The 15,085-nt window shown below is 38.8% G+C and overlaps 2 protein-coding genes across 3 annotated transcripts in view; one reads left to right on the forward strand and one right to left on the reverse strand.

The window, feature by feature from the left end:
- Nucleotides 1-259: 259 nt before the first annotated feature.
- LOC113113056 (male-enhanced antigen 1-like) lies at nucleotides 260-3,088 on the forward strand. Of its 2 annotated transcripts, none has more exons than XM_026279200.1 (4): nucleotides 260-403; nucleotides 550-826; nucleotides 920-1,028; nucleotides 2,443-3,064. In XM_026279200.1, exons 2-4 carry the CDS (start codon nucleotides 557-559, stop codon nucleotides 2,604-2,606), a joined length of 543 nt encoding a protein of 180 aa, XP_026134985.1. In that variant the 5' UTR covers nucleotides 260-403; nucleotides 550-556; the 3' UTR covers nucleotides 2,607-3,064. The 2 variants fall into 2 exon arrangements, with proteins under 2 accessions (XP_026134985.1, XP_026134986.1); XM_026279201.1 differs by having other exon boundaries at nucleotides 319-403; nucleotides 547-826; nucleotides 2,443-3,088.
- The window catches only part of LOC113113055 (serine/threonine-protein phosphatase 2A 56 kDa regulatory subunit delta isoform), a 31,197-nt gene continuing 19,089 nt past the window's right edge, over nucleotides 2,978-15,085 (reverse strand). Inside the window, exons 7-17 of the mRNA XM_026279198.1 lie at nucleotides 10,583-10,713; nucleotides 10,308-10,367; nucleotides 10,087-10,195; nucleotides 9,272-9,325; nucleotides 8,932-9,102; nucleotides 8,705-8,832; nucleotides 8,492-8,593; nucleotides 8,332-8,404; nucleotides 7,800-7,841; nucleotides 5,737-5,847; nucleotides 2,978-5,329 (exon numbers count right to left, since the gene is read on the reverse strand). Of these exons, the coding sequence (XP_026134983.1) occupies nucleotides 5,192-5,329; nucleotides 5,737-5,847; nucleotides 7,800-7,841; nucleotides 8,332-8,404; nucleotides 8,492-8,593; nucleotides 8,705-8,832; nucleotides 8,932-9,102; nucleotides 9,272-9,325; nucleotides 10,087-10,195; nucleotides 10,308-10,367; nucleotides 10,583-10,713 (1,119 nt within the window). The 3' untranslated portion in view covers nucleotides 2,978-5,191. The remainder of the gene's footprint in view (nucleotides 5,330-5,736; nucleotides 5,848-7,799; nucleotides 7,842-8,331; nucleotides 8,405-8,491; nucleotides 8,594-8,704; nucleotides 8,833-8,931; nucleotides 9,103-9,271; nucleotides 9,326-10,086; nucleotides 10,196-10,307; nucleotides 10,368-10,582; nucleotides 10,714-15,085) is intronic.

Raw genomic sequence — 15,085 nt, forward strand, 5'->3', positions numbered from 1 at the left:
ACAAAAATGTATTTGTATAACAGTTGCCATGACTAAATTAACTTAATATTATAACTGTACAGTTCTCCGGGTCGTGCTACATGTGTCTCTTTATTTTTATAAAGTGCATGTAAAATATCATTTAGATATACTATAATTTATATTGTTATTAGCTCCATACAATGTTTATTTATTTTTTTATTTATAAAAATCATATTAAAACTTGAATATCAGATACAATCATCAGGCGTTTGAGGAACATTCATTTGTTCATTTCTCAATCATGATTGTATTTCAGCAGAGTAATTCCAGATGATGGCAGTAATGCAACTTCTACGATGCAAGCTGCCGTTAAAAACCACAGAAGAAGAACAGCTCTCCTGAACAAAAACACTTGGATCAAAGCGCTCGACACAAGATACAGGTAGGAGAAACCGTCTGAGCTCGTGCACGGCAGGGTGCTCGGTGTGTTAAACAGTCGTCTCCTGGGATTATAAGTGCATGTGTGTAAGCAGTGTTTTAGCAGCTCTGCCGAGATGAATGCGTCTCGTGCGCTGTGTCTGTCAGCAGCTGTTGAATGGAAGTGGCGAGGCCCCGAGGGATGGGTCCAGAGAGAATCTCCCCGAGCTCCGAGGAGGATGAGGCGGAAGACCGGCCTCTAGACACCGCTGTGCCGGGGGAGTGGAGCGGAGAGGACATGGAGGAGGACGAGGACGAGGACGGAGGCGCTGGATATTACTATCAGCCTCTGAATCAAGAGCCAGAGGGGACGAGCGGCTCACACACAGAGCCCGTGGATGAAGGCTCCCCCGCAGAGCAGCTGCAGGAGGTCCAGGGGCGAATAGAGGTACAGCACCGGGGGTGCAGGCTCCCTCCTCCTCTCTGGGTAGCTGGTGTACACTTCCCACTGATTGTTGTCATCTTTCTGATCATTTTGCAGGCCATGGGTCTGTTCCTGCCCCAGCCTCCTCCTCCTGACAGTGATGAAGAGGAGGATCCTGAAGGAGCCGCTGCTTGGAGAAGTTACGCGTCCATTCCCATGGATGAAGGTGATGAAGACAACAGACTTCACGTTTGTTGCATTAGTTCCTTGTCAGTTTGACAAAAAAAAAAAACCTACGTGTCATTGCATAATGTACACCATATTATCATCCAACTTTAATCTGCTTAATGTGACTAATGCATGAAGAGTTTAAGATATTGTAAACATGAAATGGATAGTTCACCTGAAAATGTAATGTTTATGTGCTTACCCCCAGGGCATCCAAGATTGTGGTGACTTTGTTTCTTCAGTAGAACACAAACAAAGATTTTTAACTCAAACTGTTGCAGTCTGTCAGTCATATAATGGATGTGAATGGGAAACACTGCTAATACATTACACACACAAAAACAAACACCACACAAAACTAAGTTAAACCCTGCAGCTTTTGGACCATTGACTCTTTATCTACAATCTCAATTAGGAGTGTCAATGGTCCACTTGAGAGATAGGTGGAGGTGATGCACTTATAAGTCTGCGATTCACTGTAATGCAAGAAGAAGAAGGCTGTGTCCTCTTAAATTATAAGTGATAGACTGCAACGGTTTGTGTAAAAAATCTTGGTTTGTGTCATACTGAAGAAACAAAGTCACCTATATCTTGGATGCCCTGGGGGTCAACAGATGAACATCAAATTTTCATTTTTGGGTGAACTATCCCTTTAATAAGATTATCTGTAATATCCGTAATATCAATGTGTTGTAGAAAATGATTTGTAGAAAATTTGACTTGACCTCTTTTTAAATGCCCGTTATAACGAATACAACGTAATAAAAGCAAACTAATAAAACAAACTAACAAAATTGTTGAATTTAACTTAATAGTAATACTACTACTATTTAAAACATTTAGCACAATTGGGATTAACAGGTGGAATACACAAAAAAACTACACAAAATTGTTGAACTTAACAGTAATATTAGTTTGTAACATTGTATTTTTATTGCACAATTTGAATTTTAGAATTTATAGATGAAATTATTGTACAAAAATGTTTTGTGACATTAGTGATATTTCAGACAGAAAATTTACATTTGGAATTAAGTCAAAATGTAGTTTTTAACTTTAAAAACGTTAAATACAGATTCTTTTCAAGTTATGGCCTTTTAATGTACAGTAAATAAAACACTAAAATCAATCCTTTTAAAAGCTTAAATTAGGCTTCACATTATACTGTATTTTTTCCCTCTACCATAGATTATATATAGCGTTTTTAAAATATTAGTGTTTTTAAAGACTTAAAAGAATCGGTTGCTAACAAAAACTAAATACAAGGAGTATGCACAATAAAATATCCATGATCTCATACCAATTTAAAATAAAAGCACTAATATATTGATTGATATTAGCATTATAAAATGTTAGCAATATATATATATTTTAGGTATCAGTATATCTTGTTTTCTCTCTTGTCATCACAGATCAAGTTGAGCTGGTGAAACGGACCATGGCGGCTGTAAATCTGCCGACTCTAGTAATCCCTGCGTGGGCCCAGGAGATCTCAGATGACCAGTGGAAGGACATGGTCCAGCAGACGCTTCAGTCCACACACAGCTCTGCACGCCCGAGACTGGAACGCAAGTGAAACAGATGTGCTCCTCTCAAACTAATCAAATAGCATATTTATCACCTTCGCTGTGGTTTATACAAACTGTGGACTGAAAAGCCTTTTAATTGCTTTAAGCTGATACACTGCAAGTGTCCAGTTGATGCCGTTAAACAGAAGGTGAAAACTGTCCTGAAAACACCCCAGATGTTTCTCAACCCATCTGTATAAATTATGCAGGGTTTTCTTGAGGTTTGTAAAGTGGAGAATTTTGCAAGACTTGTATGTCAGCATATATAGTGCATCTCAGTCATAATCACATCTAAATGAATCTGACTGTTGATATCTGTGCAATGAGTGACTGATCCTTTATGTATCTCACACGGCTCGAGCAACACAAATGGCTGTCGCGTCTTTTGTTTCTTTATTTTTCGTTCTGTACATACATGAACATCTGTACAAAATATGACTTTCATACTATGTAATGCGCAACCTAATTAAAGTACAACGTATGTACATATGACCTGGAAAGCAGCTTAAGATTAGTGTCAGACTTGGGAAGGGAGGGCTGGGAGAGTGTGGAGAGACCCATACGTTCTTCATTTCCCTCGGTTTGCTGCCAGACAAGCTGAACACGGCCCCATCCGCCTGTCGAGCTGCGCTGAGAATGGAAGCATGCTGTGTTCAAGAGTGAAGTTGCCTTGGATTGTTTCTGGAATGTTTTGGTTCATGTAGAGGCAGCTAGGTTGGCAAATCATGCTCTTGATTGCACGGACAAGTCATTCCTGTATGCTGACAGGCCGAGGTGACGTCAACACTTCAAACACATCACCTCTGCACTGCTGTAAATCGCACGAGGTGAAACATATGCACATGACTGAAGCGATGGAGGAAGTGTAGCAGCAAGTGGATGTCGGGACGAACTACAGCGGGACCTTAGAGCTGCGCATCGGATAGCAGTAAGACGTTGGGTTGTCCAGCAGGCTTTACGAGGAGTAAATGTTCCCTCACTGTTGAAATGATCAAAGTGACACTTCACGAGACTGACCTTTACAACAGAGAGGGGACATTATGCATCAGAATGGAGTCATACAAGCAAAAAAAAAAGAAAGAAAAGATGAACTCGGAGCATAAAAAGGGAATACTGAAGGGCATGAGGTGGGCAAGGGCACAATCATAAGCAATATACATGACAATATACAGTACACCAGTATTTGCAACAGCAACATCAGGCTGTCAGTTATCCATATATTAAGCCTGGACAAGCGAGTATCTTTTCTCTTTAAGTATATATAGTCCTATCAGGAGGATTGTATAGCGCTTGATCGTACACTAGTCCAGTGCATGGTTTCCACACTGTTCTAATTCCTGAAAAAAATATTGCTTCGGCGCTTTAAAGTGAAAAAGAAAGAAAAAACAGCAACAAAAAAAGACATACAATCATGGACAGGACAGTAATAACTGATTTTTTTTTTAAAGGCTCAAAAGGGAGTTTGTTTTTTGTTCTTTTCTAGTTTTTAAACCTACGGAGCACAAACGAGACACCTTGCAAAAGCTAGGCAGTGAAAAAAGGGACGTTTCGATTTGATTGGTATCAGTCTTAAAACGAAAATAAAACACGGATGCATACAAAATAAGTGGAGTGTGGACCAATAGGCCATTGGTGCATGCGTTTAGAGCACATTCTTGTCTTCTCCGCTACTGTAAACGGACTGTATACTAACTTTTACAGCATTGTCATCAAGCGCTCTGCTGGTGGTGTTTAGAGATGATTGCTTCCACAAATCTCCCTTACATTTGTTTTTCTTTCCTTTGACGATCATGAACACAATCACTGGGAAAACAGCAAAACTTATAAGGTGGAACTATTCAGCCTCTGCCTCTTAACATGTGGCCTTGACCTCAAAAATGACGACTTCTTCTGATGACTAACTGAAGCATTTATAGCACCGGGCCACTATGGAGAAAGAATTGTTTTATACCCTCTCAGGTGTACATCTAGAGAAGCATCTGACATAGATTTGCAATCCCTTGTGGGTTCAAATCTCCGATTTGCATGTCTAATTCATAAAGCTGCTTTCTCCATATAGTGTATTGAATGAAAATCCAACATAGGGTCAACATCCCCACCGAGGTCTTCATTAATCTCGAGTAACATGATTCATTTAGTTAAGTGTGGCCCCTTCATTGCAAACAGATTTACAGAGGCAGTGACTGGAGTACAGGAAGGGCTCTCAAGCAGTGGTGAAAACAGGATAGGGAACATGCGGACAAATGGAGACAGCACAAAGTGGACAAAATAAAGCGGTGTGGACGAGAAAAACACAAGCATACTTTCATTATTTGTAACCCACACTGCTTTCTAACAGCTTCTGTAGCAGCTATGGATTTGTGAAGACTTTGGAAAGTGTTTGTGCACGCACAGGACGAGGGACAGAGTTCATGGGAGCGCTCCACTGCTCTGCGGGGCTAGATCGTACACAGACGGGGCTCTCCAACAGCCAGGGAGGAAGAGTGTATGGACAGAGGCGGGGGAACAGAGAGGTGGGTTACAGCACGCCACAATTTTGGACCAAGACGAGAGGGACAGTTTAGGCGCGGTGGAGGGTGGCGGTGTTCCCCGGTCAGAGGGCTTCCTGGTTGGCCGTCAGATACTCTTCCGCTCGCTTGTGAGATTCCAGGGCTTTAATAGTATACACGTCCTGTGGCAGCTCAGACTTTCGCCTCGTCAAAACCTTTTCCTTCTTGATATCTTTTAACCCCTGTAAAGAAAACGGTTATATTACTGAGACAGTGCTCCTTACAGCTTCACTAAAGGCAAAGTATATATCAGTTTTTACACAAAAAGACACATACATATTATATAATGTAATTTCATAAACTGTAGTTTCTTTCATTTCGGCCAAACATTAACACAGATTTTTGGTTTCAACTTCAGAAGTTATCCAGTCCAAAGGATTTTGTTGACTAGGTTCTGTTTTTACTCTGTGTTAGTTGTTAAAGCAGCAAGTTACACTTTTACCTTCTTAGAACCAGAAAATCATGTAAAAAAGCACTACATAGACAACACTAAATTTTAAGAAATGAGCTTGGCACCTATGCTCTACAACAAACTTGCATGCTGATGGACATCTTTTGTGTCTGTGAAGATCCTGTGAAGTGTCTGTACCTGTGAGGCTTCTGATTCCACAGTCTTCTTCAGCAGCTGGATGTCCTCGGCTGTAGGGGTCTCCGTCTCCATTGAGTACAGGGGCATCCCTCCTTCATTAAACATCATATACTGCACACACACACACACATCTTTTGTTCATGCCTGAACATACAGGTGCTGGTCATATAATTAGAATATTATCAAAAAGTTGATTTATTTCACTAATTCCATTCAAAAAGTGAAACTTGTTTATTATATTCATTCATTAAACACAGACTGATATATTTCAAATGTTTATTTCTTTTAATTTTGATGATTATAACTGACAACTAAGGAAAATCCCAAATTCAATATCTCAGAAAATCTGACCAATACAAAAAAAGATTTTTAGAAATCTTGGCCAACTGAAAAGTATATAAATGAAAAGTATGAGCATGTACAGCACTCAATACTTAGTTGGGGCTCTGTTTTCCTGAATTACTGCAGCAATGCAGTGTGGCATGGAGTGGATCAGTCTGTGGCACTGCTCAGGTGTTATGAGAGCCCAGGTTGCTCTGATTGTGGCCTTCAGCTCTTCTGCATTCTTGGGTCTGGCATACTGCATCTTTCTCTTCACAATACCCCAAAGATTTTCTATGGGGTTAAGGTCAGGCGAGTTTGCTGGCCAATTAAGAACAGGGATACCATGGTCCTTAAACCAGGTACTGGTAGCTTTGGCACTGTGTGCAGGGGCCAAGTCCTGTTGGAAAATGAAATCTGCATCTCCATAGCTGAGTTGGTCAGCAGCAGGAAGCATGAATTGCTCTAAAACTTCCTGGTATACGGCTGCATTGACCTTGGACCTCAGAAAACACAGTGGACCAACACTAGCAGATGACATGACACCACAAACCATCACTGACTGTGGAAACTTTACACTGGACCTCAAGCAACGTGGATTGTGTGCCTTTCTGACGTTGTCTGTTGTTCAAGAGTGGCTTGACACAAGGAGTGCGACAGCTGAAACCCATGTCTTGCATACGTCTGTGTGTAGTGGTTCTTGAAGCACTGACTCCAGTTGCAGTCCACTCTTTATGAATCTCCCCCACATTTCTGAATGGGTTTTGTTTCACAATCCTCTCCAGGGTGCGGTTATCCTTATTGCTTGTACACTTTTTTTCTAGCACATCTTTTCCTTCCCTTCGCCTCTCTATTAATGTGGTTGGGAACAGAGCTCTGTGAACAGCCAGCCTCTTTTGCAATGACCTTTTGTGTCTTGCCCTCCTTGTGCAAGGTGCCAGTGGTTGTCTTATGGACAACAGTCAAGTCAGCAGTCTTCCCCATGAGTGTGTAGCCTACAGAACTAGACTGAGAGACCATTTAAAGAACTTTGCAGGTGTTTTGAGTTAATCAGATGATTAGAGGGTGGCACCAGGTGTCTTCAATATTGAACCTTTTCACAATATTCGAATTTTCTGAGATACTGAATTTAGGATTTTCCTTAGTTGTCAGTTATAATCAAAATTAATAGAAATAAACATTTGAAATATATCAATCTGTGTGTAAGTAATGAATATAATATACAAGTTTCACTTTTTGAATGGAATTAGTGAAATTAACTTTGATGATATTCTAATTATATGACCAGCACCTGTACATCTGTCACAATTTTTTGTTTACAGCAACTTGCAATAATACATAATTCAAATCATGTGCAGTCAAACAGCGTCGTGTGTATATTATCTATTTTATCAAGGCCTTGAATGTGGCACATCCAAAAAGAAATTAGAGTGTGAACTTAAGTTTACCGTTTTGAGACTTCTGTCTTTGACTTAAGTATTACATAATGTTGATGCCAGATTTAAAATTTATGATGAATAATCTTTTTGTTTGCACCCATAATGTCACAAATATTAAAAAAAATTGTGACAAAAAAAAAATATATATATCAGATTTCAAAGCATTCCATTTACTGACTTATGCCAAAAAATAGGCATAACTGTTATTCAAATTTCCAGCAAAAACTGTGCTATTGAATTACTAGCTCAAAGAGTAAGATGAATGCATGACAACTGTTACATTTACAGAAATGAATGACTCACCTCCTCTTGAGCCAGACCGGGCCGCAGCTCAATCTTTGTACTCTGTGAAAACCCAAAACGCACCAGTTGACAAACCCATTCACAGGATCCCTCATCATTAGATTAAACTTTTTGTGTTTGCCCTCAGAGCACACTGGTGACTCTAGAGACAGGAGCTGTGGTAATTACACTCGTCAGGAGTAGTTTGAGAGGCAGAAAACAAGCTTCCCCTTATACTTATCAGTAATTAAGGGACTCAGGCTGTTTCAGTTACACACAAAGCTTTGGGAATAGAGGTAAGCTATTCCTATTACTATACAACTAGAAATACCCAAGCACCTGATAAAATTACTCTTAAAATGATTAATTCTCATTTAAAATACATCTAAAAATATAAGACTCCACTGACAGTATGTCCTATTTGATCGTCTTCACATGTACACACCTGTTATTCAAAAAATCTCTTATGCTCACTAAGGCTGCATTTGTTTGCGCTGCATTAAATGAATAAAAAAAAAAATGATAAATTGAACTTTTGATTGCTAGTGTTTACCTGTGGATTTTGTTTTGCTAGCGCCTCTATTTTATGCCACATTTCGTCCCGCTCCTTAAGTTTGTACTTCTCTCTAATGAAGAACAGGAAAACAGAGTTTAAGATATGCCATGTCTTCAAATCGCCCCCATATTTTCGCTTTCTCCCATCATTCACTTACTTCTGCTTCTCAGCCTTGTACTGCTGAGTGCAGTCATCAAACAGCTTCTGGTTCATCTCCATAAAGAGCTTCAGAGCGTTGTAGATGAGCCCATGGATTGTCCTGCAGGAGGAAACACAGCTCTATTAGTCCAGACATTTGAACAGAATGGAAAACCAGGATGTGACAAGTTACTTTATGTAACAATTAACTGATTAACAAGTGTGGCTGTACTTGTTCCAGTGGCTCTTGGAGTTCTTGTAGAGAGCGGGAAACATGATGGGGAGGATCTTGGCAGCGTTATCACTGATCAGGCTCATGATGTACTCATTGTTCCAGTAATACAATGCTCTTTCAGCAACCTAGAACACACATGGTCATTACAGACCGCCGTTACCCTGGTAAGATGACAAGTCTCTCAATGTTCAAGGAGTTTGAAAAGTACTATACTGCTGTAGTACCTGGAAGTGTGGACTTGATACACACTTGGCCAGCTGTCTAAACAGGGGCTCCATGACTTTAACGAATTCTGAGGGCTCAATGACATCCAAGATTTCCTCCAGCTCATTCAGAAACATCACCTCCTTGGGACTGTGAGTCTTGGGCCAGAACTTTAGCAGGCCCATAATCACCTGATGCAGATGAACACAGGAGGAGGCAAACGGCTGTGAGAAAGCTGTGCACTAGCCATGCTCAAGTTCAACATGAAAAGAGAATTCAAACAGAAAAACTAGAAAGAAAAAGTTATTATTATTGAAGGAAACGGCAAAAGTGCAGCTGTGCCAAGGCTGTAAATCTTACGGGTTCGGTGAGGCTGCTGTCCTTTTCCAAAAACTGCACCACACAGTAAGCCAGCTGAAAGCACAGGAAAATACTTTTTTATTTTTCAAATAGACATTACAAAAAACACAATAGGATGATTAACACGGAGCCACCGCTGTTCTTCATTCTATTAATACATTGTGTAAAATAATAACCTATAAAACTTAATTATGAAGTATAGACTATGGATACAGAGGAAGGGGTTTTAAAAAAAAAAAAAAAAAAAAAAAAAAAAGAGAGAGAGAAATGACTGAACATATTACCTCAAATCAAATCTGGAAAAATTATTCCTGATGAGCCAAAATTATCTCTAATATGCTGTAGAGTAACAGTTATAATGTTCATCTTAAAAATAAAAGAAGCTTAATAATTTGGGTGTGATATATATTTTTTTCAAATGCAAGCAAATAATTTTTTTTACTTTTAATCACATAAGCAAAAGTGCTCCTCAGCTGCAGGTAATCAGAGCCATACTAATATTCTCACAATTGTGAATTTGTATATTTTTCGTCAGCAAAAACATCCCCAAAAGAGGCTGAACAGACAAGCTGAGGTTTAATAAGAACAGCGAAACATCCCAGTGGCGTTGAACTAAATGATCAGCTCTCTTGAACATCACTCAGCCAATCAGTTTTAGCGCTAACTGTGGTTTAATGCAGTTATTGAACGTTTTGAGAATACGGAGACTTTCACAGCAAAGCATTTTGCTCATAATCATCCACCCCTATATAAAAAAAACAAACAATTCTTCATAAAAGTCCTCAAAAAAAAAAGAGTGTTCTCCTTAAGCGTACCTGTGGGTGATAGACGCTGAGAGACTTGACTTTGTGTAAAGGCAGTAGCACTCTGATGAGGAACATTTTGTGCTCCTCTTTCAGTGGCAGGGCAAAGCCATTGATTATGCTGTGGGAAGAACATGAGACCGGTCATGTGACAGACAGCTTCTTTCAGTTCAGAAATAAGAAAGACCTCCTCTCAGGCTTGTCATGGTAGCACTGATAGTGGTCACACTCACCTTCCTAAGATTTCCAAGAGCTCCGCAATCCCATTGTGATGCTCCGTCTCGTATATAAACCTACAGTGCGAGATCAAGCATACTGACTCAGTGGATGAATTCTGGAAGAGCTTGGCCTCACCTTTTCTCACGAACGCCAAACTCGGCTGATTCAAAGACAGACTTGCTTCTAAGAGCTCACAGTTTCTGTTTACCATTACAAAGTTTATGAATGAGAACATTTTAGCACAATCTGAACCGAATGCGGAGATGGATTAGTTTGACAGACAGCTTGCCTGTAAAAAATATTGTTGATCTGCCGACGGATGTAGGCTCTCAGTCCCAGGAACTTTCCATAGATCCTGTGCAGGATGGTTTTCAGGAAGTCCCGCTCTCGAGGGTCTTCACTGTCGAAAAGCTCCAGAAGCTGAAAAGAAATAAGATGACCATAAGTCATTAGCATAATCATGAAATGTGCTCTGAGACCCAATTCCAGTAGCTATGTTTACATGCATTCAAATAATTTAATTTTAAAATTTAATAATTTGTTACTAATCAGATTGATGCTCAATTTGACTGAAAGCCTTGTGTTAAACATCTCAATCGATCTGACTGAGCTCGAGCTAAATAAAATTTAGTTTGGACTAAAAGGGGTGGTGTTGATCTGAAATAATCAGAAAACATTAAGCACTTTGGATTCGGTTTGAAAAATACCTCTCACATAATAGGGATGGGCGATATCTTATCGTTTGCGATATACCGTTGAAAATTCTCCTCACGATAAAAATTTGTCTCCTCACGATAATAACGATAAGTCTAGTTGATGACATAGTTTTGTGCACGCAGCGCACGCGTGCCTTATTTTTTTGCATAAGTCAGGAGTGACGCGTGTGTCCGGACGCGTCACTCCGTCACACGTGCGGACGGAGTGAAAACAAAAATGGTGGAAGGCGAGGAGCTACCTCCACAATTTGGAACTGGTTTGGTTACATCAGATGAGGAGCAAACTACCGTAATATACAAAAAAGGAAAACCGATCGTAAACTAAACGATGGAAAGAACTGACGGAAGCAGTCGCGTTTTGTTTGACAAAAGATATGTTGTCATTCCAAACGGTCGAAAAAGAAGGATTTAAGCGAAGGATGCATAAACTGGACCCAAGAAACAACATACCCTCAAGGAAGTACTTTTCCAAAACAGCTCTGCCAGCGATGTATGAAGAGTGCAGCGATAGGGTACAAACATCACTGTCAACGGCGGATTTTTATGTTTCATCTGCAGACATGTGGAGTAGCAGAATGACTGAGCTGACATTAGCATTACGGTCGACTACATAACGAGTGACTGGAGTTTGAACAGCTGTTGCATCCATACAAGTTTTTCTCAGGTGACCACACGGGTGAAAACATCGCAAGCGAGTGGCTTGAAGCAGTTTCTTCAAGAATGGAATTTACATGAGGAGAAACAAGTGTGCCTGACAACGGACAGCGGGGCCAATATAGTAAAAGCAGCCACTCTAAACATGTGGACAAGACTGTCTTGCTTTGGCAATTGTCTACACATTGCTATTGGTAAGTTTACTCTTTCTTGTGTCAGTGTCAGTAAATTTAATGCATGCACACTGAGTAAACATGAGCTTAATATTGACTGTATATATAAATTTGTTTCTGCATTAATAATGTGACTATGCAGTATTTTGAACAGTAATTCATTACATTAGCTAATGTTTATATTATGTGCATTTAATATTGGCTGTGGAATAGTTTACCTCATTATATCAGGGAAGGTTCCTCTCATAGAGTATAAACAACATTTGAAAGCTTACTTTTTCACTCTGGCTTTTGCTCATTTAGTGCTGTGTTAATGGTATGATAGGACATTAATAGTGTCGCTTAGGAGTATGACGTTGTCTGTGGCAAGGTCCTGATTTTAAATGTCTTGATTGTGTTATTTTATCTTTTGTGAAGCACTGTGGTCAACTTTTGGTGTATTAGTATGTGCTTTATAAATAAATTGAACATTAAAATGTTTTTTTTTTGTTTAATCTATTTTAATTTTAAGTGAACTTTAATTTTTTCTTTTAACTTTTTTAGTTTTTTATTTCATTTATTTTATTCAAAAGGAACAAATAAATACTTAAAAATAAACAAATAGTTTTGTTGTTGTTTTGCAGAGAAGCATGAGGGATACCAGGATTGACAGAGCTGTGGGAGTCTGTAAGAAGATTGTGAGTGTGTTTTCGCACAGCTGGAGAAAAAAATAATTTATCGTCATTTGTATCGTTATCGCACGAAATTATCGTGATTATTTTTTTAGGCCATATCGCCCATCCCTATCACATAAGCAATGCCTTGATTGTTATTTTTACACTAAGTTTTACGTCATAAGAATGTGTGCATGTTTATTGGCGTCTCATGAACTGATCAGTGGATGAGACTAAATATTTACTAAGAAGCTCTTCTGAATGTCTGGGCCTGCTTACACTTGGTCACGTCACACTATTTTATCCGATCATGAAAAGACCAGAAATAAATCCTCTCCAAAATGTTTTCTTTTTCAGAGGACACTGTATTTGCTCTCTCCTATTGTGGTTTTTGATCCTGATCTTAGCTGATGATCAAATCAAATACAATTCCTTTTGCTTTCATTGATGTGAATGATACATTTGCATTTAGTGCACAAATTAAAAATCAGATTTATATTCGTTTTGCATACACATGTCATTGGAACCATTATAGCACATCAGATACCTATCCAATCAGTGAAATCACATTAACTATCCAGGTTTAAACAGGCACTTAGATAACTGAACTCATGATGGCTCCGGTGACATTATAAAAGCAGCCAAACAAAGTAAGCAAACAAATTCGTGAATCACACATCAAATATTTAGGGTTCATATAAACAGAACTTTCAGAATCTGAAACTGGATTGGATTCATGCCAAAACGAATTGCATGCAATCAAACCTAGTGAGTTGGACTCCATGTAACACTCATGGAATGATTCTAGGCCAATAAAACTCTAGTCCCAGAATCCTGGGCCTGTACCATGATGGTAGCTGAACAAATTCAGAGTTACAGGATTAGTTGACAAAACCAAACCTCTTTAATCCAGCTTTGTTGGTACCATGATGCTGTTCATCAACTTTCGAGTTTGTGGAGCGCGTGCACATAAATGTGTCATAAAAACAGCCAATCATGAGCCTTGCAACACAAAGCAAGTTTGATTTACTTCTCGCGAGAGACCCAGCGAGATTCAGAACTAAAAGGTTAAAGGTTTTGCTTAAGGTTAAGAGATTGAAGAATAACAAATTTAAACGTCATATGAAACATGAAGGAGGACAAATAAAATAAATAATCTTGCTCTATCAGTTAGGGGTGCTCCGATCGTTTATGCGCATCTCGTCAGTAAAGCCGGTTCTCTAAGCAGCGGTTAATTCCATCAGATGCGTGATTTCACATAGAGCAGCTGTAACTACACAGAGCCATTGTTAACGAAGAAGATGCGCAAATAAACTTTGTTAACTTAGGTTTATACATTTGAAAATATATAGTGATAGAGACATGTAAGGTCCGATTATTATTATTTTTTAAATAGTGCAATCTTGTGATAATACAGCTTATTTATATTACATGATCTGCATACATTAATATTTATTTAAAATAAACGATTTATAATAACTTAAACTAAAATTGCTTGTGTAAAAGATAATAATAAGAATAATATGAATAACAATACAATAATTATATACAGGGCCTGAATTTCGTTTTTTAAACTGGGGGGGAATTCCCCCCTTACATGGGTCACATGGGGGGGGGATAACTTTTGATGCATCGGTCTAATTTAATCATGTTAATTTATTAATATCTACAGATTTGTATGCATGAATTGTGCATTTCCAGTTCTCAAATCAGTTAAAAAAAATAAAAAACTTTATACAAAATACATCATGCTCTTCAAATTGACATTAAGACCTCTGTTTAAACTAGGCCTATGCTATATATTAATGTCTATTTCAGTTCATGTGTTTCAGTTCAGTTCAATTCTTTGCTTTTTTTTTTCTTTTGATATTGATATCGTAAATTGATATTAAGAATTCAGTTTAAACTATAAGTATTTATGTCTTTCATACATTTCAGTTCTATTTCAGTCATTTTTTTCCATTTCTTTTTTTTCATGTGACTTATTCTAAGTTTCTCATCTGTCTCCTCATCTTCTTTCCATTTGATGATGGCTCTGTTGAAGTCAAACTGCTCAAGGGAAGGTCCAAGCTCTGAAATGATCATTAGATTTGTGAGACTTGTATTATTCAGTGAATTTCTGAATTTACTTTTGATCCTGTTTTGTGTGCTGAATCCACGTTCACACGACACACTCGCTACTGGTATGACCATGGCTGTCTGAATGAGTTTCTCCATTTCAGTGAAAACTTTTTTCTTTGGATCGTGATCTGCATCATCCGAACTTGTCTTTCGCTTCAGCCAACGGTCCATATTTAAACTACTACGCTAACCAAACAATTCATTGTCTGTGGCCGTGTTTGTGCGCACGGGAAATATGCTGCGCATAATGAATAGAAAACAAGGGGAAACGCGCAGTCACATGCTCAAACAAGTGGAAAGCTCGGGCGCGCGCGCCGCAGTCTCATTTCCACAAGCGCTTGCACTCTCGTGGCGTCTGTCGTTGCCATGCAACCAACTGCGCTCTCCATGATGACAAGAAGGATCAGCAAAATATTAATTGATTTCTAGCCCTTGCGTTAACTTTATTACTAGATATATTTATAGATATATTTAT

Source organism: Carassius auratus, chromosome 13 (genome assembly GCF_003368295.1).
Source record: "Carassius auratus strain Wakin chromosome 13, ASM336829v1, whole genome shotgun sequence".
Lineage (NCBI taxonomy): Eukaryota > Metazoa > Chordata > Actinopteri > Cypriniformes > Cyprinidae > Carassius > Carassius auratus.

What these genes read in the sequence shown, in the direction of transcription:
- LOC113113056 (XM_026279200.1), top strand. Translation starts at nt 557, where the DNA reads ATGGAAGTGGCGAGGCCCCGAGGGATGGGTCCAGAGAGAATCTCCCCG. An exon ending in AGGTCCAGGGGCGAATAGAG is followed by an intron (nt 827 to 919) that starts GTACAGCACCGG and finishes ATCATTTTGCAG; the next exon opens with GCCATGGGTCTGTTCCTGCC. An exon ending in GTCCATTCCCATGGATGAAG is followed by an intron (nt 1,029 to 2,442) that starts GTGATGAAGACA and finishes TTGTCATCACAG; the next exon opens with ATCAAGTTGAGCTGGTGAAA.